The 26877-nt window shown below is 40.1% G+C and overlaps 1 protein-coding gene across 1 annotated transcript in view; it reads left to right on the plus strand.

Annotated features, from left to right (window-relative positions):
• The window catches only part of LOC307128849 (inactive dipeptidyl peptidase 10), a 51644-nt gene that overhangs the window by 3895 nt on the left and 20872 nt on the right, over positions 1 to 26877 (plus strand). Inside the window, exons 2-11 of the mRNA XM_079820858.1 lie at positions 6918 to 7029; positions 11977 to 12072; positions 13210 to 13304; positions 14598 to 14672; positions 15410 to 15462; positions 15610 to 15691; positions 21372 to 21492; positions 21584 to 21738; positions 21988 to 22085; positions 24867 to 24990. Of these exons, the coding sequence (XP_079676984.1) occupies positions 6918 to 7029; positions 11977 to 12072; positions 13210 to 13304; positions 14598 to 14672; positions 15410 to 15462; positions 15610 to 15691; positions 21372 to 21492; positions 21584 to 21738; positions 21988 to 22085; positions 24867 to 24990 (1011 nt within the window). The remainder of the gene's footprint in view (positions 1 to 6917; positions 7030 to 11976; positions 12073 to 13209; positions 13305 to 14597; positions 14673 to 15409; positions 15463 to 15609; positions 15692 to 21371; positions 21493 to 21583; positions 21739 to 21987; positions 22086 to 24866; positions 24991 to 26877) is intronic.

The raw sequence follows: 26877 nt of genomic DNA on the forward strand, positions 1-26877 counted from the left end.
CTGTTTTACTGTCATGACGAGTGAATATTGTAGAAAAATTCCACACTAGAGTTAATAGGTCTACAGGTTTACAAAATGATGCTGTGGAGAGACAACAGCCAATAAAACACAGACATGCAACACGCTCAGAATCATACTTACAGACACCTGAATATTAAAAGTTGAGTTGAGGGCACCTTAAGCATTTTAAAAATCTAATCCTATATAACAACAAACTGCCAAAACGAGGAGAAACGCGGATATTAGCAATACATTTAAGAGCACTCTCTGAACGAATGGCACACATCAGTTTAACACAGAAATAATAAAGCATTTCGTTTTTTGCCCATTCTTCTTTGAATTGTCAGTTTATTTATTAACTTACATCATTGTCTTTTGAATAATCCATCGTGTCAGCGCGTTCGTGATCAGACATAGGTTATCAGTGCATACATTTCATTTTAATAAGACGTGATGAAATATGCGTGCATACACGCTTCTGGTTCATGTCTAGAGCACTAGAGTTTATGAAATATGTCCATAAAAAATTTAAACGCGCTCGCTCCGGTCTATATCAGTGCTATTTGACCCATGTGGTGAGCGTTGTTAAACTCATCGCAGCGCTGCGTGCCGAAACCGCTCTCTCTCGCGCGCCGCGTGTAGTTTGAATTCTCAACAATAATCAAGGGCTGAATCCGACATCGCTCCCATAACTTCAAATATAGCATTGTTTGGAGGGGACAGCGCTTTGTAGTGGTGTCCGAAACCCTAGTGGACGTTATTGAGTGCACTCATTCTACCCCATTGCACCGCAATAACGAGTGTACAGCCGATGTACACACAACGGTTGTCCGACTTCACGCACGTTTTCATTCACTCCTTCAAATAAAGTGATAACGTAGGGAATAGTGAATGAGAGTATAGGATACAGCCATAGGCTGTGCTGTAATACGATCTCAACTGCTCTGACTGTTCTTACTGCAACAGTGAAAAGCGTCCCCTCTCAAACAATGACGCGCTGCGCCGCGTTCCGAACGTTGTTTAAACGACATATACCGGTATTGCGGTATCATCAAAATTCATATCATAAAAAAAATAAATATCGGTATTCGGTATGAACCGGTATACCGCCCAGCACTAAGTTGAAACAATGCAAAGGTTTATAAAACCCCTTCAACAAGGAATTTCAACACAGAGTGTGGCCAAAGAAGTCTGTTGCTCCCAGTCAGCTGTGTCTAAAATTTGGGTGCAAGTATAAAATAAATGGGAAGGTTATAAAAGGTAAACATACAGGCAGACCAAGGAAGACATTGAAGCGTCAGGATAGAAAACTCAAAGCAATATGCCTTGAAAAGAGAAAATGCACCACAAAACATGAAAAACAAATGGGCGGAAACAGGAGTTAATGTTTGTGACAGAACCCGGCTGAATGAAATGGGATTCACCTATAGAAAAGCCAAACGAAAACCAGCACTAACATCAAAACAGAAGAAAACAAGGTTACAGTGGGCGAAGGAGAAGCAATGATATGGATGATAGGATGAAAGTGATCTTAAGTGAATCTGCATTGGTCAAGGAGATGATGCTGGAACTTTTGTCTGGCGCCATTCTAACGAAACATAAAGATTACTACCTGAAGAAAACAACCAAATTTCAACTCTTTTATTAAAACGGGGTTGCATGACAGGTAAAGGACCAGGGGAGATGGCAATCATTACCTCGACGGTCAAAGCACAGGTGTACATTGACATTTTTCTCATTCCATCCATAAAAAATGGCTTTGGTGGAGAAGTCATTTCTTCAGGATGACAATGTATCTTGTCACAGAGCAAAGAGTGTTGAAGCTTTTTTCAGGAAAGGCACATCAACTCAATAGCATGGCCAGCAAACAGTCCGGATCTCAATCCAATAGGGGTGTAACGGTACACGTATTCGTACCGAACCGTTTCGGTACAGGGCTTTCGGTTCAGTGCATGCGTGTACCGATCGGTTTCCGAATGCAATCTTTAACAGTTAACAGTCGGCTTGTTTTAAGCGCGAAAAACACACTTCAATCCAAGTTCCCACACAAACATATTCAGTCCATTTATCACGAAATTCAAACGATAAATAAATGCCGTTTTGATGCTCTTTAATGTGGCGTGACTGATCACATCACAGTTCAAGCGGCTGCTCGATCATCTGTGAAGGCGATCGATCATCTCTTCATAAAGAATAAACATGAATGAACATCTGAAGGTATGTTGAGGATACACTAGAACTTACTGTCACGTATCATATGTGGTGTAATCGCTCAATCAGTGTTTCAAGGGCGGAAAGACCTCAATATAAGACGCTTGTAAACTAAACAATGTCATGTAGCATCACATTTACCTCAGGCAGTCATTCAGTGTCCACAGACTTTTATTCACTAGAGTAAATCAACTCGTTCACTAAATATATTAACTATATTAGCCGTTATATTCATTATATTCTACTTAACCTGTTAATGATATCTTGATTATTTCATTTATGTTTAAATAAACCTGTCATGAAAATGACACTGTGTATAAATGATTATATTTCAACAACGAATTGGAGAAAAAACTATTTTATAATTCGATTTAGAAGTTATTGCAAAAACTGCCTTATGTGAATATTTTGTATGTATGTTATTATGAGTGAACTTGAATATTATATATTTTTATACCTAAAAATAAATCGCAACTGAATTTGGGCTCTGTTGTTAACCTTTAATTTTAATGTGCAAGTAAGGCGCCATATATAGTTTACAGCAATTTCTTCAATTAACTTTTAGTTATAATTTAATTCATTTAAGGATAGACACTTTTTTTTCAGTAAACCTGAAGTTTCAGTTTAATAAAAAGCAATTTTGTAAAACTCCTGTACCGAACCGTGACTTCAAAACCGAGGTACGTACCGAACCGTCAGTTTTGTGTACCGTTACACCCCTATAATCTAATTGAAAATGTATGGTGGAAATTTAAAAAACTGGTCCATGATAAGGCTCCATCCTGCAAAACGGATCTGTCAACTGCTATTCGAGAAAGTTGGAACCAGATTGATGGGGAATATTGCTTTTCTTTAGTGAAGTCCATGCCTCAAAGGATTCAGGCGGTCATAAAATCCAGAGGAGGAGCAACAAAGTACTAACTTTTTGTTGTTGATGATTCCATATTTTTTTTCCTCAACATTGAGTGATTCCATACTTTTTTCCTCTACTTGATCTGGAAAAAAACATGCCATTAATATATAAAGTGTCTGTGACTTTTTTTGAAGTATGTTTTGTGAAGCCAGAACGTTAAGCTATTGAACAAAAAATTTTTTTATCATGTCTGTGATTTGTTTTTTTGCTTTAAAGTAAAAAAGCTGAGCGAACATCCAAGAGTGGTGATTCCATAATTTCTGCCAGGGGTTGTAGTAAAAACGAATCAACCCATAATGTTGGGTTAAATAAACAACCCAATTTTCTGGGTAAAATTAACACAACATATGTTCTGTCCTATATTAACACAGCTCTTGGGTTTTAAAACTGGTTGGTTGTTGGTTGTTTTTAATCCAGTGTTTGTTAGAGGGTGGTTAAGGTATTTATCTGCCAAAATTATTTAAAAAGATACAGGTTTTATTTTACTATGCAAAACATGCATAGAAAAACAAAAAGCTCAGGAAAAGCATACAATGACTACAACATAATCAGTTATTAATATTCCTGTTTTTCCATGCGTTCATCATTTCTTTGACAGTCTGGATATTAATGATGTCGGCACATTTGTCATGTATTATACAATTATTATCACTAATAAAACAATCAACTCCAAGCACAACTACACAATATGCTTAGAAAATCTATAACACATTCCGGACATCACTTTTGGCCACTACTGTACATACTGTATTCCTACTCAAAGGCATAACACTGAATTTTACTTGTCTGGCCAAAATGACGTTTAGTGAATAGGTGGCTTTATTTGTTTTGAAGTTATATAACAGAACAAATGATGGTATAATACCCAGCATGTCTTAACGTGGCCCTAATGCCCTAAATCCTACAGATGATTTTGACTTTGGTTTATGAGTATGTCTGCATCCAGATAAAATGAAATATGTGTTAGTTTATCAGACGCATTAATTCAAAGTTTGACTCGTTCTGACAGAATCCAAGAGAGACTAAACTGAGCTGTACAGGGTTGGCATTTCCATAAATAAATAGTGTTCAGAATGCACTTAAAAATAGAACAAAGTCAGTTAGATTCAGACTAAACACACACACACACCAGCAGCAGTGCTTTCAAGTGAAATGTATCCAGTCCTTCCAGAAAAATGCAGCTTTTTTTGTGATAGTTGCAGGCAAAAATCCTTGATTATGCGGCACATTTTCTTAAAAAATTGCAATGGAAAATGCGGGATATTTTTGCAATTTTATGCGATGAAATTGCAGGAACTTGCAAAAACTGCGGTTTGATGGAAAAACAGAAAAAAAAGCACCACATCACAAAGTCCTGGGAATATTTAAGTTCTCATCTTATTTTATTGAAGACCTTAATAAACACATGGATCAAATTGACAAAACATTGAGTCAAACAAGTTCTGTAGCTTTACAAAAGGAATATGCTACAACTTAAATTAATAAATAACTTCCTGTAGACCCATTAAAGGCACTAAAGACGTTACAAAGTCCATCTCACTACAGCAGTTCTACAATAACTTTATGAAGCGACAAGAATAGTTTTTGTGCGCAAAAAAACCTAAATAACGACTTCATTTTCAAAACACGGCATTATGAAGCTTCGAAGCGTTATGAATCAGAGAGTCGATTCATGATTCGGATCACATGTCAAACTCCTGAAATGTGTAACTTTGGCGATCCAAACCGCTGAATCGACTCACTGATTCATAACGCTTCAAACTGCTGAAACGACTCACTGATTCATAACGCTCCAAACCGCTGAATCGACTCACTGATTTATAAGGCTTCAAACCGCTGAAACGACTCACTGATTCATAACGCTCCAAACCGCTGAAACGACTCACTGATTTATAACGCTTCAAACCGTTGAAACGACTCACTGATTCATAACGCTCCAAACCGCTGAATCGACTCACTGATTCATAATGCTCTAAACCGCTGAATCGACTCACTGATTCATAACACTCCAAACCGCTGAATCGACTCACTGATTCATAACGCTCCAAACCGCTGATTCGACTCACTGATTCATAACGCTCCAAACCGCTGAATAGACTCACTGATTCATAACGCTTCAAACCGCTGAATCGACTCACTGATTTATAACCCTCCGAACCGCTGAATCGACTCACTGATTTATAACGCTTCAAACCGCTGATTCGACTCACTGATTTATAACGCTCCGAACCGCTGAATCGACTCACTGATTTATAACGCTCCGAACAGCTGATTCGACTCACTGATTCATAACGCTCCAAACCGCTGATTCGACTCACTGATTCATAACGCTCCAAACCGCTGATTCGACTCACTGATTCATAACGCTCCAAACCGCTGAACCGACTCACTGATTCATAACGCTCCAAACTGCTGAATCGACTCACTGATTTATAACGCTCCAAACCGCTGAATCGACTCACTGATTTATAACGCTCCGAACCGCTGAATCGACTCACTGATTCATAACGCTTCAAACCGCTGAATCGACTCACTGATTCATAACGCTCCAAACCACTGAATCGACTCACTGATTCATAACGCTCCAAACCACTGAATCGACTCACGCTTCGAAGCTTCATGATGCGGTGTTTTGAAATCGTTCAACACACCGGGAAACTGCTTTGCTTTGGTCTTTTGCTGTTATTTTTGTTGGCAGATGGGAATGTGTGAGCTTCATCATGGTTTCACCGATATCTATGGTTTCACCACAGGGTTTTCAGCTTTTCGATGACGTTCACGTCGGGTAATTACGTCACTTCAAAACGTTCCCATGGCAATAGGGGGAAATGGCGGCTCTTGTGTGAAGTAAAGAAACATTTTTCAACTTTCTGCTAATATATATGACTTTTTTCGCAATGAAAATGCGGGGATTATGAAATCATGCAGCTAGCCCCACATATTTTGCACGCGGAAATAGGCAATTTATGCGGCGAAAGTGCGGCGTATTTGAAAAAATGCGGCCCCCGCCTAAATATGCAGACTTTGGCATTAAATCATGCGATCGCATAATCGCGTTTTTCTGGAGGGACTGGTTATCACAGTTTCGAAGTAAATAATGCTGTATATTTGGGTCAGTAAATGTGAGCACATTAAACTATATTTAACAAAATGACCAAAGTGCATCATGAAAATAAAAAGGAGTCATTAAAGACAAATATCTCCTCTCCTTCAGACCACTAATGTTATGTACACTATATTGACAAAACTGGGAACAACAGGATATGAGGATCTATTGACAGAAATGCAATATAATATACATAACTATGTTTTCAGTGGAGTATAAAGACCTTACATAATGAGCCGTTTTGTTTTTATTACCTTAGATGGAGCCGTTTCTATCTACACACACTATCTACACAAGGCGTCATTTTGTGCCGTCATGTTTCTACGGTAGCCCTAAACAGACAAACTTCTCTACAGAGCGCTAGTCACTCTCTGCTCTTTCAGACGACGACATCTTTGTCCTGTGTCGGCCACCGTAGCTTCTCTATGTGCTTCAAAAGAGAGGGGTGGGCAGTTGCAATTCACAACCTCACCACTAGATGCCGCTAAAATGTACACACTGCACCTTTAAGAGCTTTTTAAGGCCTTAATTTTAATATTAGAATTTCCTTGTGCAAGTAAACAGAGTCAGTGACTCAGAAACAGTCTATATGGGCACCTACACGTTCTGATTAAAGATGAATGTGTCATCTACAGTCATCAAATGGATTAATACGGTTGAAATATGTCTCCTCTTGTCTCTCTGTAGGATGTGGGAAGCATTTCCTCTGAAATGAACTGGAAGGGTGTGGGAATCTCACTTCTGGTCATTGCGTTTGTGCTGTCGTTGATCGGTCTGTCCATCTTTCTGCTGTCTAAAGGTCTGTGTGTTTCCACATTCATTGGCAAATGTCTGGTTTTTCATGCTTAACCTCACTTTTGAGGTTTGTAAATAAAGAAAAAAGTATTAATTGTTATATCACACGGCTGAATGCTTGATTCTGAAAGTAGTTCTGAAAGTAGTTCCAGGCAGGTTTTGACCGCATTACACTTCCATGTATCACTTCGCCAAATTATTTCCGGTATTTTATGGTTTCTTACAGACTATAACAGCAAAAGAGCCAAAAACCCTCAAAGACACTGACCAAGCAAAACAAATATGTAAAATAATTAAGAGATTAAGATATTAGTCTTACAGACAACAGCATTTTAGGACAAAAACCTGACAAATGTCTGACAAATTGACTCTGCACTGTAAAAGTGAATTTTTTGTCTTGTTTTCCAGTACAAATATCTAAAAATTCCTAAACCAAGATATCTTTACTTGAGAAGCAACGTAAATTTATTTATGAAAAATAAAAAAGAACCAAAACCCACAAAGACACGGACAAAGCTAAACAATGTGTAAAATAGTGACAAACTATTTCTTTTTTTAAGTTTTAAGAAATTAAGAAATACACACAAAAGCATTTTTAGGACAAAAACCTGACACGTCTTGACGTAACTGTAATTGATTTTCATCCTCAGTATTTTTCCAGTAAAAATATTTAAACATTCTTTAATCAAGATACATTTACTGGAGAAGCAAAATGTCTTACATATTAAAGGGTTAGTTCACCCAAAAATGAAAATTAGCCCATGATTTACTCTCCCCTCAAGGCATTCTAGGTGTGTATGACATTCTTCTTTCAGACAAACACAATCAGAGTTATATTTAAAATGTCCTGTTTTTCAAAACTTTATAATGGCAGTGAATGGTTGTATTGTTTTTGAAGTTTAAAAGTGCATCTATCCATCATAAAAGTGCATCTGTCCATCATAAAAGTGCATCTATCCATCATAAAAGTGCATCTGTCCATCATAAAAGTGCATCTATCCATCATAAAAGTGCATCTATCCATCATAAAAGTGCATCTTTCCATCATAAAAGTGCATCTGTCCATCATAAAAGTGCATCTATCCATCATAAAAGTGCATCTATCCATCATAAAAGTGCATCTGTCCATCATAAAAGTGCATCTATCCATCATAAAAGTGCATCTATCCATCATAAAAGTGCATCTTTCCATCATAAAAGTGCATCCGTCCATCATAAAAGTGCATCCATCTATCATAAAAGTGCATCTATCCATCATAAAAGTGCATCCGTCCATCATAAAAGTGCATCCATCTATCATAAAAGTGCATCCATCCATCATAAATGTGCATCCATCATCATAAAAGTGCATCCGTCCATCATAAAAGTGCATCCATCAATCATAAATGTGCATCCATCCATCATAAAAGTGCATCTATCCATCATAAAAGTGCATCCGTCCACATAAAAGTGCATCCATCCATCATAAAAGTGCCTCTATCCATCATAAAAGTGCCTCCATCCATCATAAATGTGCATCCATCCATCATAAAAGTGCATCCATCCATCCATCAATCATAAAAGTGCATCTGTCCATCATAAAGTGCATCCATCAATCATAAAAGTGCCTCCATCCATCATAAAAGTGCATCCATCCATCATAAAAGTGCCTCCATCCATCATAAAAGTGCATCCATCCATCATAAAAGTGCCTCCATCCATCATAAAAGTGCATCCATCCATCATAAAAGTGCATCCATCCATCCATCCATCATAAAAGTGCATCCATCCATCATAAAAGTGCATCTATCCATCATAAATGTGCATCTATCCATCATAAAAGTGCATCTGTCCATCATAAAAGTGCATCTATCATCATAAAAGTGCATCTATCATCATAAAAGTGCATCTATCATCATAAAAGTGCATCTATCCATCATAAATGTGCATCTATCCATCATAAAAGTGCATCTATCCATCAATCATAAAAGTGCATCTATCCATCATAAAAGTGCATCCATCCATCATAAAAGTGCATCCATCCATCATAAAAGTGCATCTATCCATCATAAAAGTGCATCTGTCCATCATAAAAGTGCATCCATCCATCATAAAAGTGCATCTATCCATCATAAAAGTGCATCTATCCATCATAAAAGTGCATCTATCATCATAAGTGCATCAATCCATCATAAAAGTGCATCTTTCCATCATAAAAGTGCATCTATCCATCATAAAAGTGCATCAATCCATCATAAAAGTGCATCTATCTATCATAAAAGTGCATCCATCCATCATAAAAGTGCATCTATCCATCATAAAAGTGCATCTGTCCATCATAAAAGTGCATCCATCCATCATAAAAGTGCATCTATCCATCATAAAAGTGCATCTGTCCATCATAAAAGTGCATCTATCCATCATAAAAGTGCATCTATCCATCATAAAAGTGCATCTGTCCATCATAAAAGTGCATCTATCCATCATAAAAGTGCATCTATCCATCATAAAAGTGCATCTATCCATCATAAAAGTGCATCTGTCCATCATAAAAGTGCATCTATCCATCATAAAAGTGCATCTATCCATCATAAAAGTGCATCTGTCCATCATAAAAGTGCATCTATCCATCATAAAAGTGCATCTATCCATCATAAAAGTGCATCTGTCCATCATAAAAGTGCATCCATCCATCATAAAAGTGCATCTATCCATCATAAAAGTGCATCCATCCATCATAAAAGTGCATCTATCCATCATAAATGTGCATCTATCCATCATAAAAGTGCATCTATCATCATAAGTGCATCAATCCATCATAAAAGTGCATCTTTCCATCATAAAAGTGCATCTATCCATCATAAAAGTGCATCAATCCATCATAAAAGTGCATCTATCTATCATAAAAGTGCATCCATCCATCATAAAAGTGCATCTATCCATCATAAAAGTGCATCTGTCCATCATAAAAGTGCATCCATCCATCATAAAAGTGCATCTATCCATCATAAAAGTGCATCTGTCCATCATAAAAGTGCATCCATCCATCATAAAAGTGCATCTATCTATCATAAAAGTGCATCCATCCATCATAAAAGTGCATCAATCCATCATAAAAGTGCATCTATCTATCATAAAAGTGCATCCATCCATCATAAAAGTGCATCTATCCATCATAAAAGTGCATCCATCCATCATAAAAGTGCATCTATCCATCATAAAAGTGCATCCATCCATCATAAAAGTGCATCTATCCATCATAAATGTGCATCTATCCATCATAAATGTGCATCTATCCATCATAAAAGTGCATCTATCATCATAAAAGTGCATCAATCCATCATAAAAGTGCATCTATCTATCTATCATAAAAGTGCATCCATCAATCATAAAAGTGCATCTTTCCATCATAAAAGTGCATCAATCATCATAAAAGTGCATCTATCTATCATAAAAGTGCATCCGTCCATCATAAAAGTGCATCTATCCATCATAAAAGTGCATCTATCCATCATAAAAGTGCATCAATCCATCATAAAAGTGCATCCATCAATCATAAAAGTGCATCTATCCATCATAAAAGTGCTCCACACGGCTCCAGGGCGTTAATAAAGGCTCTCTGAAGTGAAGTGGCGCGTTTGTGTAAGAAAAATATCCATATTTAAAACTTTATAGACTAAAATAACTAGCTTCCAGCCGTCAGCGGTGCACGAGTCAACTTGCGTTAAAAGAGTAACTTTTATGATGGACAGATGCACTTTTATGGACTTCAAAAATGACAACCATTCACTGTCATTATAAAGCTTTGAAGAGTCAGGACATTTTTAATATAACTCTGATTGTGTTCGTCTGACAGAAGAATGTCATATAACGCTAAAGGATGACTTGAGGGAGAGGAAATCATGGGCTAAATTTCATTTTTGGGTGAACTAACCCTTTAAGTCTTTCTGAAAAATTAGTCAAAATAAGGTGAGTTTTTTGCTGAAAACAAGCACAAATATATGCCAATGGCTCAAAAAAATAAACTTAATTCACAGGAAAAACAGGATTACTTTTCTGACACCACTGGCAGATACTTTTTCTTGTTTTCAGCAATAATTCACTTAATTTTGATGAATAATTCAGTAAACAAGACTTAATATCTTCAGTCATTTTGCTTCTCCAGTAAATGTGTCTTGATTTATGAATGTTTAGATGTTTGTACTTGAAAACAAGACAGAAATACTGAGGAAAAACATCATTTTTTTTGCAGTGCGGGCCATGAAAGATTAGAAAAGTAAATTATAGTAGTCAGTTATTCCTTACTAATATTTTTCATATCTAAATAAGGACTTAGCATGAGTGAAATAAAACAATTGGTTACAGGTTATTTGGATAGGGAGGGAATTATTAAGAGAGGGAGTGAGTTCAGATTCAGGTCTGATTCAGTTTATTGAACTTTAAGAATAATAACAGGATAAAGGTACAGGAGATTAGTGAAAAAAATGAATCCCACTCAAGATAATGAATGCACCCCAGATCTCATAAAAAATGCATCAGTGTTGCCCTTTATCGTATACCTTATTTTTTCCAAGTCAGTGAAGTTCATTACATCTCTCAGCCGGTCATAAAAAGATGGAGGAGATTTTGTTTCCATAGGAGGAGAATGTGCGGTCTAACTAATAATGTTGAAAAAGCAAAGGCGAGTCAGTGACATTTAGACGAATCGGTCTTTAAATTGCACAGGCCAGATCAAGACCTCATGTGGCATTTCTAACTTACACACTCCACTATCCTGAACATGCTCATGCATGTGTGTGTGTGTGTGTGTGTGTGTGTGTGTGTGTGTGTGTGTGTGTGTGTGTGTGTGTGTGTGTGTGTGTGTGTGTGTGTGTGTGTGTGTGTGTGTGTGTGTGTGTGTGTGTGTGTGTGTGTGTGTGTGTGTGTGTGTGTGTGTGTGTGTGTGTGTGTGTGTGTGTGTTAATGGTCTCAGGTGATACTCACCACAGTCTGGGATCCCGTCTGACCCTGGATGACCTCTTGTCCAGTGAGCTGCAGGATCACGATCTCCAAGCTCAGTGGGTTTCTGGTGAGGAAGATCACATTCACATTCACAACCTCCATCTCAATCTCAGTACATTAGTAAAACTTGTCAAATAGACACACAAGTCTGTAAACACATATGTAGACTCTTTAACCCTCCGGGGTTCTTCGGGTCAAAAATTACCGATCATTTTTTTGGGTGTTCATATACCAAGTACCAATAAAGTCACCAAGTTTCAAACGATTGCGATGAAGCTACGATTTTTTTACATTTTTTTTTAATAAAAACGCAAGATCCACTATAGTGGTAAAAATGTGCTATTGCGTGATAAAAATGCTCAATGTGTCCACCGGATGGCACCGATCTCATTTAAAAAATTGCTTTCATGAGGCCTAGGCTTGACTCTAAATTTAAATGCAGCTTTAATAAAAAAAAAAATATATATATATATAATTTTTTTTTATATTCAATGGGAAAAAATGGGTCATAATTATTGCATAAATATTAATTATAAATCATAAAATTATCTCAAAACACCAAAAAAGAAAAGAAAAAATATTATTGAACAAAAATATATTTCATTGATCTTTTTTATCTTAATTTTAACATTTTTGACCCGAAGGTCCTGAGTGTGACCCATAAATGAAGAACCCCAGAGGGTTAAAGAGGACCTATTATGTCCTTGATGTTGTTTTTGGGCTCTACTAGAGCAGGTTTTCCTGCTTGAATGTTGATTTTTCCTCATATTCTCCATTGTTGCGGCTCCTCTCTTCCCAGTCTGTCAGTAACGCTCTGTTTAGTTCCTGTCTCTATGAAGCTCCGCCTTCTGAAAAGTGCTCTGATTGGTCAGCTGGAGCAGTGTGTTGTGATTGGTGTTTGGGAAATGCCCCGCTCCTTACCATAACGGCCAGTTTCAACACACTACTAACTAACCCAATCAGGCCCCGCCCCTTTATTCTGCATATTCATTATTTAAATGAGGAATATAGTGACGTGTTGGTTCCCGGAAGAAAACTCAAGACCTCAATGGAGGCGTTTCAGGGACTTAGCAGAGCTTTTCCATGCTCAAACAGCAACATTAAAAAGATGAATGTGTGAAAAAAGCCCTTAAGAAGAATGTCACGCTGCTGTTCACAGTATGTGCTGTGTGTGTGTGTGTGTGTGAATGTGTTTCTTCTTCAGCTCATCAGCTCGTCTACAGGGACAGAGACGGAGATCTGAAGATGCTGAACATGGAGACCAATCAGACGGAGGTTTTAATGAAAAACAGCACTTTTGTGAGTAGTGTTATACAATGGAAACAAATACTTCAAATGAGAAAACTCCATACAGTAACAAAAGTAGGCCTACGCCAGAGAAACAAGCATCCATCCTCAGAATCATGAGCATTGTAATGTTTAAAGAGGATGGCATAACAAATGTCAGAAGACTGTGAAGATTCATAGTGTAATTGGGCCCTATTTTAACCATCACATGGTCTAAAGCACATGGCGCAGGTGCTCTTAGGGCGAGTCCGAATCCACTTAACGACAGAAAAAACGGTCGGCATGCCCGGCGCATGGTCTAAAAGGGTCGTCCTTCGTCTCTTAATGTGTCATGGGTGTGTTTTGGGCGTAACGTGCAATAAACCAATCAGAGTCTCATCTCCCTTTCCCTTTAAAAGCCAGTTGTGCTCGCACCATGACGGATTCACTATTTACATGCGAGACTGAACGCTTCTCCAGAGAGGAATCATTTTATTTGTGTGTGTGTGTGTGTGTGTGTGTGTGTGTGTGCTGCACGTCCCTGTGTGTGCGTTGTGCACCGCCTATAGGCTCATATTACGAACACACTCTTTATATAACACAATAAATACTGCACTATTGACTTTAGAGCAGGTGTGTGTTGGTCAATGGTCAGTGGTTTTCAGTTCCTATTCTCAGTATGAATATTTTTAACAATTATAATGTTAAACTCACACTACAGCATCATAATGTTGACTGTCGAAGGATAACCTTCTAACATTTGATTGGTTGCCAGCAGCATCACTGTACTGAATAATTCAATAATCAGTTCCAACAATAGACCCATATGATTCTGAAGAGCAGTTTTGAAGCGTAAAGTCGGGTCGAGCTGGCCGTCGCCATCTTGTCAGCGTTTCACTCCCGGATAACGGAAAATGGGCAAAGAGGCGGGACGTGGGCGGAGCTGAGCTGATGTGATGACTAACAGACAGCAGATAAATGGCTATCCACCTGTCACTCAAAGTGGCCACGCCCTTAATTATGCAGAACTTTAAGGCTTTATATAATGTAAACGAATGAGTTATAAAATAATCCACCCTCCTCACAGTCGTCATGAAGAGCAAAATTAGCCGTATAGACCAAAAGCACAATGTGTCCCAGATTGTAAACATGTGTTCTTCTGCTGTAAAGTTGGGCATTTTAACATCAGCTCAATGAGATTCTGCTCCTTCTGGAGTCTGTCTCTAGTGGCCAGTCCATGAACTGCAGTTTAAGTCACTTCCGTATCGGCTTCAAGAGAAACTGCGGGAGGAGCCGCTTGGTTCTAACGAGACTTTTTTCACACAGGCAGAGTTCAAGGCCTCCAAGTTTGCCGTGTCACCCGACCTCAACTACGTGTTACTGGCGTATGATGTCAGAAAGGTCAGAGGTCACAATTATTCTCGGGAGATTTTGTTTATAAAAGAGCAAATATATATAAAACAACAGGTCAAATCAAGCAAAACTAACTTTTCCTCAGTATTTCTGTTGTTTTCTAGTACAAACATCTAAACATTCTTAAACCAAGACACATTTACTGAAGCAGCAAAATGACTGAAGATATTAACTCTTGTTTACTGAAATAATTGATCAAAATTAAGTGAGTTTTTGCTTCAAACAAGTAAAAATATCTGCCAGTGGTGTCAGAAAAATCAACTTAATTCAAAGGGAAAACAAGATTATTTTTCTGGACCCATTTGCACATACTTTGCTAACATTTTACTATTTTAATGCATTAATTATGCCTTGTATGATCTCATGAATCGCAGTTATAATACATAATAATACTTATATATTAATTGTTACACCTTTAGAAAGTAAAACACATGACAAACAACCAATTTCAGTCGTAGGAATCTGCAAATATTATAATGCATTTTAGCTTCATATTAATGAAAAGATAGAATGCATTATACCTGTTCTTGTTTAAAGCATAAACTTGACAAATTTTTCAGAAAACAAGACTTAAAATCTTAAGAATTTAGCTTTTCAAGTAAACGTATCTTCATGTGAGAATGTTTAGTATTTTTGTCCTGTTTTCCTGTAAGAAAGAAAATACTTTTTTGCAGTGTGTTCAGTGTTGTATAGACATAAATGTTGTTGTCTTGTGTTGTTTTCAGGTGTATCGATACTCCTACCTGGCATCTTACTTGATCTACAACTTACAAACACGGTATTATACATTTCTATTGTATACAGCGCTACAAAAATAAAGCTGATTTGACTACACAGACACGTAATGTGCATGCCGTAAGAGAACTGTTATTTGTGTGAATGTTTGTATGTGTGTGTGTGTGTGTGTGTGTGTGTGTGTGTGCAGGGAAGTGCATGAACTGAATCCTCCAGAGGTCTCAGATTGTGCTCTACAGTTTGCATCATGGGGGAATCACGGCCAACAGCTGGTGAGTAAAACACACGCTCAACATCACACCACCTGAAGTCACATTAGAGATATTTTGTCTCTTTTAGCTCTTTTATTTAGAAGGCGGGACATATTCCATCATATTTTGCATTGCACTTTCTCCCATATGAGTGCACCATCTTTTTATAAAGTCTCTGTTAGTCAGTTATCAGGGGTTGAAGTGCTTTAAGCACATGTACAAAAGGTATTATGTTTCATTTAGCCTTGTAAAGACAGAGTATAACAGCACACTCACTTAAGTTTATTTAGCAAGCCTATAACAACCTAGATCAGAGATAGAAAAGACCATTTACAGCCAATACAGGCAATTTACTATGGAAGATTTTTAACAGTTATAGCGCCACCTATGGTCCGATCTCCACAAAAGTAGGCATGCTTGTTTAGAATCATATGTCTCATAATGCTCGTGAAGTTTTGAGTTTCCGTTTAGGTTTTATAGACTTTTAGGTATATTTTGCCACACCCATTTTTAAATGACTGTGTTATGTTTACCGAAATGCCAAGGTTCAACATTTAAAAAAAAAAAATGTATTAGTGACCTAGAGAGTCCAGAGAATTGTGCTGCAGTGGTTTGAGTGTAAAAACTAGGACTAGTTTGCAAAAGTAGGTTTTTCAAATAATCTCCACTCTTTACCGAATGGTTTCATTGACAGCAGTGCTCAGAATGAAGAGTTATATCATATGGTATGAATATTGTGTGCATGTGTGAAAAATCGCGTACTATACAATAATTTACGCACCCAAAAAAAGAAAGAAAAATATTTACTTTGAATTTCTCACAGGCCTCTAGGGCTGCAAACACAGAGACCCAGTGAGTGTCGTTCCAATCGGCCTCCGTTAACCTTAGACTGATGGATCTGATAGACCTTGTATCGGCCGTTTTTTAGAGAAACGTGAATGTCCTCGGAGATAAATCACGACACCTTGGACAAAGTTTTCAAGTCAATGAGACTGACTGTTAGCTATAGCTGTGTTTTTTTATTTTATAGTGCCAAGTGGCCAGTCGCAGCGTCCCTTTTCATGCAACCACACACTGAGCACATACATAGTTGTACCAAGTTTGATGAAATTATCTTATTCCGTTCAAGAGTGATGGCCTTTTTAGTAAAAGTGGCAACGCCCACTGAATGTTTTGGGTCCCACCGCAGATGTGAATCGAAATTTCGACACAGAATCTTTCTGCACTGGTTTGGTTCCGATGGGGAAAAACCTTGGACTAGTTTGCAAAATTAGGTTCTTCAAAATATCCGGAAATTTTGCTTAAATCCGAGATGTGTTCGTCTTGAGTGTCTCGATTTACGGTTTAGGGTGATTTCGTATTTTGATCGCTGTAGCGCCACCGTCAGGCCAATTGGGGCGAGCCTTGGTGAGGTTGTAGACGGGTCGGGTACTACCATCCCTCAAAGTTTCAAGTCTCTACGACTTACGGTTTGGTCTGCCTGACAGTGTTAATTTCGTTGACGAATAATCTTCGTCATAATTTTCGTCAACAACCTTTTTCCACTGACGAAAACGAGACGATAACTAAATAAAAACTAGTGTTGGATGACAAAAACTATGACGAAAATCAACTGTCATTTTCGTCAACAAATAAAAACGAGACGATAATGTTACGGAGGGTCGATTAGGGAAGAGATCCAGTCAGAACTGATGTCCTGTGTAACAGATGCGCACATTTGATCTGAACTGATCTAACCGCTGGAAAACACGGCTCATCCCCAATCCAGCTCCAGAGCGGCTCAATCAATCAATAACACACATTTATGACAGGCATTTGTTTATGAACTAATGCTGATGAATAATGACAATGTTTACTTTACGATGTTTATAGAGTAATATGTTTTAGACGGTTGTAACAATGCAATGCATTTTATCTCCTCATCTGAACTTGAATGAGCTTCTGCAACTGCAATAGTAAGGCGAGATTTCAAAATAAGAGTCTCTGTGTATTTCCAGCTGGATTATAATTAAAAGTCACGCATTATATATTCGTTTTTGCTTAAACAATAACTGTATTTAATTTAATTCCCATTTAATTCATAGTCAGGAGGAAAGACCAGTATTTGACACACATTCAATAAAGTATCAGGCTTATAATAGTTAACTAAAACCATTAAAAAAAATTTTTTTACTTGAAATTAAATAAATGTTAACTGAAATAAAAAAAAATAAAAAAATAAACTTATTTGACGCTTTAGCTTAACATGATATACTAACTAAAACAGAAATACAAAGTTATAAAAACTATATAGCTGTTTTTAAAAAACAGACAAAAAAAGTGAATTGAGCTCTTTCGCGTATTTTTAATGTCAAAAACAAAATTATGTCAAAATGTCAGTTCAAGTGACAGTTGGTTATGTAATGCTTAAATGCTTAATGTATTACAATTTAACTAAACTCATTAGATTTTAGGAGACTTAGAGAGAATTAAAATCTTATGATATTTAGTCGACTAAAACTAGACTAAAACTAAAAACAAATCAGGTGACTAAAATATGACTAAAACTAAATGGCATTTTAGTCAAAAGACTATGACTAAAACTAAATCAAAATATGCTGTCAAAATTAACACTGCTGCCTGATCACTTTTTTAAGGGGAGAATGCTGATCCTAACAATTATAATAGGGTTAAACGCCTAATTATGAGCTGATTGGGATGCGCCCTTTACAAGTCTTCAGGTATTGTAAAGAAAGTATTCAATGGCTCATTTATCCTAGCGGTGTGATTCACGACTTCTCTAGGTAATCAGTAACTGGAATAAAAACAGCAGGAAAACCATTATTCAAGCTTATGTGTGTCTGTGTTACACTTCAACCCTGTTAAAAAGTGCTGGTCGCCTACCAGGCTTACCATCTAAAGCTTAACCATCAAGAAACTCACGGTCAAGCAGCTTCATCAGGAAAACCATGCTGGTTAGGGTTAGCCATGTTGGTCTACTGACTAGACCAGCACCAAACACACTAAATTCATACGCTGATGTGAAACTGAAAGAGCCAGAAAAGCCATATATAGTGCAGTGTATCAAGAACACATGAAAATTTGATATGTATAGAAGAGATATAAAAAATTGAAAATATGTCAAAAGTAGCCTCTCTCTTCTAAGAAACAAGAGTAAAGTGCCACTGGAATATGTATTTACATCAGCCATTGAAGTCACTGTCAGTGCTTCAGTTAAATTGCAGTCAGAAATGAAAACTAAAGCTGGGAGTCAACCGTTCGTTTCTGAGGTGCTGGAGTGAAGAGTAATGGGGGGAAAAAGTCTGAATCTTTGAAATCGACTGAGCCAAACTCCATGTAAAGCACTGCATTGAGGACATCTGCTGGACAAACATGTGCACATGGAAATTGAAAGGCTTGAAACACATACACTCTAAAAAAAAAAAAGGCTCGTAATAGGGGAACCTTTTTTAGTGCTATATAGCACCAATTTTGGTGCTTCAGTGGTTCTTCAGCGGTTCTTCAGAGGTGCTATATAGCACCTTAGTCAAAGAACCGGCGAAGAACCTCTGAAGAACCGCTGAAGAACCTCTGAAGAACCGCTGAAGAACCACTGAAGCACCAAAATTGGTGCTATATAGCACTAAAAAAGGTTCCCCTATGATTACGAGCCAAGAACCATTTTTGGTGCAATATAGAACCTTTTTTTTTTTAGAGTGTAATGCTTTGAAAATTACTGCCCTATGCCATTTGGGTTTCATAAAACTTTAACTATTCATCTAGTCAGGTATAATATTAATATCTGGTTCATTGGTCATATGCTAGTGTAACGGAGGCCAGCTAGTAGTCACTGTGGTGGTTTGATTAGGAGGGGTTGTTTAAGAGGTAGGTGAAACAAAACCACTTATGAACAAAAGTTTACAGTGAACATTTTAGTGTTTATATTGTGCAGCCTAGTCAAGACGATGACTTGTACATTGAAAATAAACTCAAATTGCAATTTTAACACATTAAAGGGTTAGTTCACCCAAAAATGAAAATTCTGTCATTAAAGGGTAACTTCAGTGATTTAGCATTAAGCTTTGTATTTAAACTGGGTCATTTATGCAGTAGAAATGTGAAATTATTTTTGAATTTGGTGCCTTCTAGACTGAGAAAAGACAGAAAATGTATTTTTGTCTCATGTGGATGAAAGACAACAACTCCCAGAATGCACTTGCTTCGCTGCCCTACGAGGCCACTCCCTCTACACACAATACAATACAAATGTATTTTATGTCTTAACTCTAATGTTTTCCTTAAGGTTTTTGTATATTTGTATGGTTCTTGAATAAAAAAAATTATATATAAAAAATATATATATATTTAAGTCGTTATTTAGGGGTTTTTTTGCGCACAAAAACTATTCTCATCGATTCATAAAGTTATTGTAGAACCACTGTAGTGAGATGGACTTTGTAACGACGTCTTTAGTGCCTTTTAAGGGTCTTGAGAGTGTAAAGTGCATTGAGCCAATGGAGGCCTTTCAGAGCCATCAGATTTACACTAAAATATCTTCATTTGTGTCTGAAGATGAACGGAGGTCTGACGGGTGTCCAACGACATGAGGGGAAGTCATTAATGATAATTTTTGGGTGAACTAACCCTTTAAAGCTGCACTATGTAAAACATTTTCAGTCAGATATCCAAAAACCACTAGGCCAGTGTTATATATTTTATTCAGTCGAGTACTTACAATATCCCAAATGTTTCCAACTATTTGTAAATCGTGAGAAATTGCTATTTTAACTGAGGAACCGGGACGTGTGAGGGCGTGGCCTGTCGATGACATCATATCCGCGATTCTGCGCTCAAACCTGCCGTCATAAAACTACGCCTTTGTTTTGAACAGGCGACCTCTAGCGGACGGAAAAGTTACATAGTGCATCAGTTCAGAAATATTAACGATTTTGTGTGAAAATAGTTTTTTTTTTAAGTGAAACAATGTATTCATTTCTTAAAGTCGCCATGAAATAAAACATTTACCATACTTATTTTTTATGTAATATTGTAATGTTTATTATAAATGATTTATCTGTGCACTTCATTATTTAAAAAAAATTAATGCGTCATAATCTTTAATCAAAAACGTTAACCTTTCCTCCCACCTCGAAACGGCTTTGCTTCTCTTCCTGTCATGTGCTATGACGTGAGACGCGAGGACTCGTTTCCTCCATTTTGTTAGCAACGCCCAACTTCCATCGATCCAATCAATTCCCTAAGGACGAAATCAAGCCCCGCCCTGTCTAATTTCAGAAGCCGTTTCACTCAGATATACATCACAATAGGTGGAAAAAGAGCAATCACAACTTATGTTTCAAGGTGACTTTAAAGAACTCCTTTCTTTTTAAAATGGCAGTGAATTTCTCAAACACGCTCGAAGCACTTGACCAATCACAACACACTCATCCAACCGACCAATCAGAGCACAGTGTGCTTTTCAGAAGGTGGGGGCTTCATAGAGACAGTAACTAAACCGAGTGTTACTGACAGACTGGGAAGAGAGGAGCCGCAACAATGGAGAATATGAGGAAATAATGTGTTTTTTGAACATTCAAGCATGAAAAAACAAAATCAAGACTTTGAAAACGGGGCATAATAGGACCTCTTTAGTGACCCAAGCTCTCTTTCTTTCTCTTCCATGAGTGTGGCGTCCTCTCATCTTGTTCTCTCTCTGTCTCAGGTATACATATTTGAGAATAATATCTACTATCAGCCCGAAGTGAAGAGCAGTTCTCTAAGACTGACGTCATCGGGGCGAGAGGGCCTCATATTTAATGGCATGACGGACTGGCTTTATGAGGGTAACACACCACAGCACAAGCCATGCCACTGCTATTATCACTGCTATTAAATCTGACCGCAACGTTTGCTGTGTCTCTCATTGGCTATTAGAGGAGGTCTTACATTCTTCAGTTGCTCACTGGTGGTCTCCATCAGGCTCCCATCTGGCGTTTCTCACCATCAATGACACTCTGGTGCCCAGAGAGCAGCTGCCGCGTTTCACTGGGATGCTTTACCCGCGCGGACAACAGTATCCATACCCGAAGGTAAGCCGGCCACCCGTCTGCCTCAACCTGAAGGTGTATCTTAGGAAAGGTTAGCAGCTCGTGATGAACTGACTCTCTGGATCTGGAGCTGCACTGGTTTTAACCGGCCTCTGTTTGTTCTTAGTCTCCAGTGTACAGATCCCTTCTCAACATCAGCTCACTGGTCCAGCGCCTCTGTGTTGAGTTGGGTTAGTTAGGGCTGGGACCGTAAACACTGGATCTCACTTCCTTTCCCTGTGTGTGGCACAGGCTGGACAGGTGAATCCTGAAGTGACCCTGTATGTGGTCAGTGTGAACGGATCCACACGCACTACACAACTCCCACATCCCGAAGGCTTACAGAGAAGGTACACCACACACACACACACACACACACACTCGCACGCACTCATGCACACACACTGATGCACGCACACTCGCACGCACTCATGCACACACACTCATGAACGCACGCACACTCATGCACGCACGCACACACACTCGCACGCACTCATGCACACACACTCATGCACGCACACTCATGCACACACGCACACTCGCACGCACGCACACACACGCACGCACACTCGCGCACACTCATGCACGCACGCACACACACACGCACACTCGCACGCACTCATGCACACACACATGCACGCACACTCATGCACACACGCACACTCGCACGCACACACACGCACGCACACTTGCACATACTCATGCACACACACTCATGCACGCACACTTGCACGCACTCATGCACACACACTCATGCACGCACACTTGCACGCACTCATGCACACACACTCATGCACGCACACTCGCACGCACTCATGCACACACACTCATGCACGCACACTCGCACGCACGCACGCACACACACTCATGCACGCACGCACACACACACATGCACGCATGCACACACATTCATGCACGCACGCACGCACACACACACACCCACTCATGCACACACATACACAGTCTCATGCGCACACACACACACACTCATGCAAGCACGCACACTCATGCACGCACGCACACACACTCATGCACACACGCACACACACTCATGCACGCACGCACACACTCTCATGCACACACACACATTCATGCACGCACGCACACACTCATGCACGCACGCACGCACACATATTCATGCACGCACGCACACACATTCATGCACGCACGCACACACACTCGTGCACACTCATGCACGCACGCACACACACACACACACGCACGCACGCACACACACACACCCACTCATGCACACACATACACACACTCTCATGCGCACACACACACACACACACACTCATGCACGCACGCACACACACTCATGCACACACGCACACATTCATGCACGCACGCACACACTCATGCACGCACGCACGCACACATATTCATGCACGCACGCACACACATTCATGCACGCACGCACACACACACACTCGTGCACACTCATGCACGCACGCACACACACACACGCACACACCCACACACATACACACACTCATGCACGCACGCACACATACATGCACGCACACACACACACACACATGCACACACACACACACATATTGCGCAAACACACTCATGGCGCACACACACTTATGGCGCACACACACTCATGGCACACACAAACGTTGGGTTTTCATGTTTAATGGGACTTCCCATAGACATAATGCTTTTTATACTGTACAAACTGTATATTCTCTTCCCTTACACTAAACCTACCCATCACACAAAACGTTCTCCATTTTTAAAACATCACAGTGTGATTTATACGCTGCTGGTCCTCATGGGGACCAAACCATGTCCCCACATGGACAAGGATTTTGGATACTGCCATTTTTGTGGGGACATTTTGAATGTATTCTAGCTGGGTTTACAAGGAACACACACGTTTACTTGTCTATCTAAATGAGGACATTGCACAGACTTAGTGTTGCCAGATTGGAAATTGTCCAAGTATCGTACCAGAAGCTCAATATTATCGTACACGAGTCAAACGTAGCCATTTATCTAGACCAGCACGTTTCTCTCTCTCTCTCTGCCTTTCTCTTCGCCTCTCCTATGTCTTCACCATTCTTCTCAGCACTCATTTTCTAAACTTTCAACTTCAGCTTGGAAACAACCGACCTATCGCAGGAATGTTAACTTGTGCTCATGAGAGAGAGTCATTCTCTCCTCGATGATTGGCCGAGAACGTGAGATGAGATGTAAGACATGCGAACACCACGTTCTCCTCAACATAGGGAAAAATAATAATCCAATTGGTGAGGAATGTTGATAAATAAACTAGAAAACAACAAAGTGGAGCAAAAGAACTTCTCTGGAGATGTTCCCCCAGAGAAAGTACTGATGAGCAGGTGTCCGCCCATAAATTAATCAATTAGGCATGATTGTCTGCAGCCAATCACACCCTCAGAACACAATAGAAGACAGGGTCTTAACATGTGTCACAAATTTCTGAAATTATCATACATTATGGGATTATTGATCGTACAGAGGTCAAAATTATTGCACAATGATAATTATCGTACGTCTGGCAACACTGCATAGACTTGTTTTTTGGTGATGCATGCTGGTCAAATCAGTGTAAATTCAACGAAAAGCACCTTTTACAAACCAATTGCAAATGTTTTATTGAAAGTGTAATCTATTGCAAATAACAAATCATCTAATACCATTAAATATGAAGTGTCTGTATAATATGTTATTTTATTAGCTTGCTTTGATTGTTTTATGGAGAGTTTGGTTAATCTGGCCTACAAGAGACCATTAAAGCTGCACTATGTAACATTTTTTGCAGTCAAATATCCAAAAACCACTAGGCCAGTGTTATATTTGTTCAGTTGAGTACTTACAATATCACAAATGTTTCCAACTATTTGTAAATCGTGAGAAATTGCTATTTTACCCGAGGAACCGGGACATGTGAGGGCGTGGCCTGTTGATGACATCATATCCGCGTTCTCCTCGGTTTCTGAGGAAAATAATCAACATTCAAGCAGGAAAACCTGCTCTAGTAGAGCCCAAAACAACATCAAGACTTTATAAAAGAGCATAATAGTTCAATTTCTAAACCTTCATAATGTTTGAGCTGACAGCCTGTCGTGTGTGTGTGTGTGTGTGTGTTTGTGCAGTGAGCTCTATATCAGCATGGTGCGGTGGGTGACAGACGAATGTCTCGCTGTACGCTGGTTAAACCGCCCTCAGAACGCCTCCATACTCACACTGTGCTACACACACACGGGGAAATGTGTGGTGGTGAGTTTACGCCCCGTCTCTCAAACACACCATTCATGAGAAGGAATTTGAATTGAATCAAGCATCACTATCACTATTGTCTTCTAATGGCAGCTACAGGTGATGCGATAACTTTACAAATTATGATTGGCTCTTTTATTTAAAAGGCGGAGCTTTTTCCGCCATTTGCAGACTCTGAACCGCCTGGTATATATACATATACATCGATCAGGCATAACATTATGGCCTAATATTGTGTTGGTCCCCCTTTTGCTGCCAAATCAGCCCTGACCCGTCGAGGCATGGACTCCTCTAGACCCCTGAAGGTGTGCTGTGTGGCACCAAGATGTTAGCAGCAGATCCTTTAAGTCCTGTTAGTTGCGAGGTGGGGCCTCCATGGATCGGACTTGTTTGTTCAGCACATCCCACAGATGCTCGATTGGATTGAGATCTGGGGAATTTGGAGGCCGAGTCAACACCTCAAACTCGTTGTTGTGCTCCTCAAACCATTCCTGAAGCATTTGTGCTTTGTGGCGGTGCATTATCTGCTGAAAGAGCCACAGCCAGCAGGGAATACCGTTTCTGTGAAAGGCTGGACATGGTCTCAACAATGCTTAGGTAGGAGGGATGTGTCAAAGGAACATCCACATGGATGGCAGGTCCAGTTCTGATGCTCACGTGCCACTGTTGGTGCTTTGGGCGGGGTCAGGGGTCAGCATGGACTTGTCAGCGGCTGTGCCGCCCCATACACAACAAACTGAGATGCTCTGTGTATACTGACACCGTTCTATCAGAACCAGCATTAACTTCTTGAGCAGTTTGAGCTCCAGTAGCTCGTCTGTTTGATCGGACCACACGGGCCAGTCTTCGCTCCCCATGTGCATCAATGAGCCTCGGCCGTCCATGACCCTGTGGCCGGTTCTCCACTGGTCCTTCGTGACCCTGTGGCCGGTTCTCCACTGGTCCTCCATGACCCTGTGGCCGGTTCTCCACTGGTCCTCCACGACCCTGTGGCCGGTTCTCCACTGGTCCTCCATGACCCTGTGGCCGGTTCTCCACTGGTCCTCCATGACCCTGTGGCCGGTTCTCCACTGGTCCTTCATGACCCTGTGGCCGGTTCTCCACTGGTCCTCCATGACCCTGTGGCCGGTTCTCCACTGGTCCTTCATAACCCTGTGGCCGGTTCTCCACTGGTCCTCCATGACCCTGTGGCCGGTTCTCCACTGGTCCTTCATGAACCTGTGGCCGGTTCTCCACTGGTCCTCCATGACCCTGTGGCCGGTTCTCCACTGGTCCTTCATGACCCTGTGCCCGGTTCTCCACTGTTCCTCCATGACCCTGTGGCCGGTTCTCCAGTGGTCCTTCATGACCCTGTGGCCGGTTCTCCACTGGTCCTTCATAACCCTGTGGCCGGTTCTCCACTGGTCCTCCATGACCCTGTGGCCGGTTCTCCACTGTTCCTTCATGACCCTGTGGCCGGTTCTCCACTGTTCCTTCATGACCCTGTGGCCGGTTCTCCACTGTTCCTTCATGACCCTGTGGCCGGTTCTCCACTGTTCCTTCATGACCCTGTGGCCGGTTCTCCACTGGTCCTCCATGACCCTGTGCCCGGTTCTCCACTGTTCCTTCATGACCCTGTGGCCGGTTCTCCACTGGTCCTTCATAACCCTGTGGCCGGTTCTCCACTGGTCCTCCATGACCCTGTGGCCGGTTCTCCACTGGTCCTTCATGACCCTGTGGCCGGTTCTCCACTGGTCCTTCATGACCCTGTGGCCGGTTCTCCACTGGTCCTCCATGACCCTGTGGCCGGTTCTCCACTGGTCCTCCATGACCCTGTGGCCGGTTCTCCACTGGTCCTCCATAACCCTGTGGCCGGTTCTCCACTGGTCCTCCATAACCCTGTGGCCG

This window comes from Gobio gobio, assembly GCF_949357685.1.
Source record: "Gobio gobio genome assembly, chromosome: 7".
NCBI classification, from domain to species: domain Eukaryota; kingdom Metazoa; phylum Chordata; class Actinopteri; order Cypriniformes; family Gobionidae; genus Gobio; species Gobio gobio.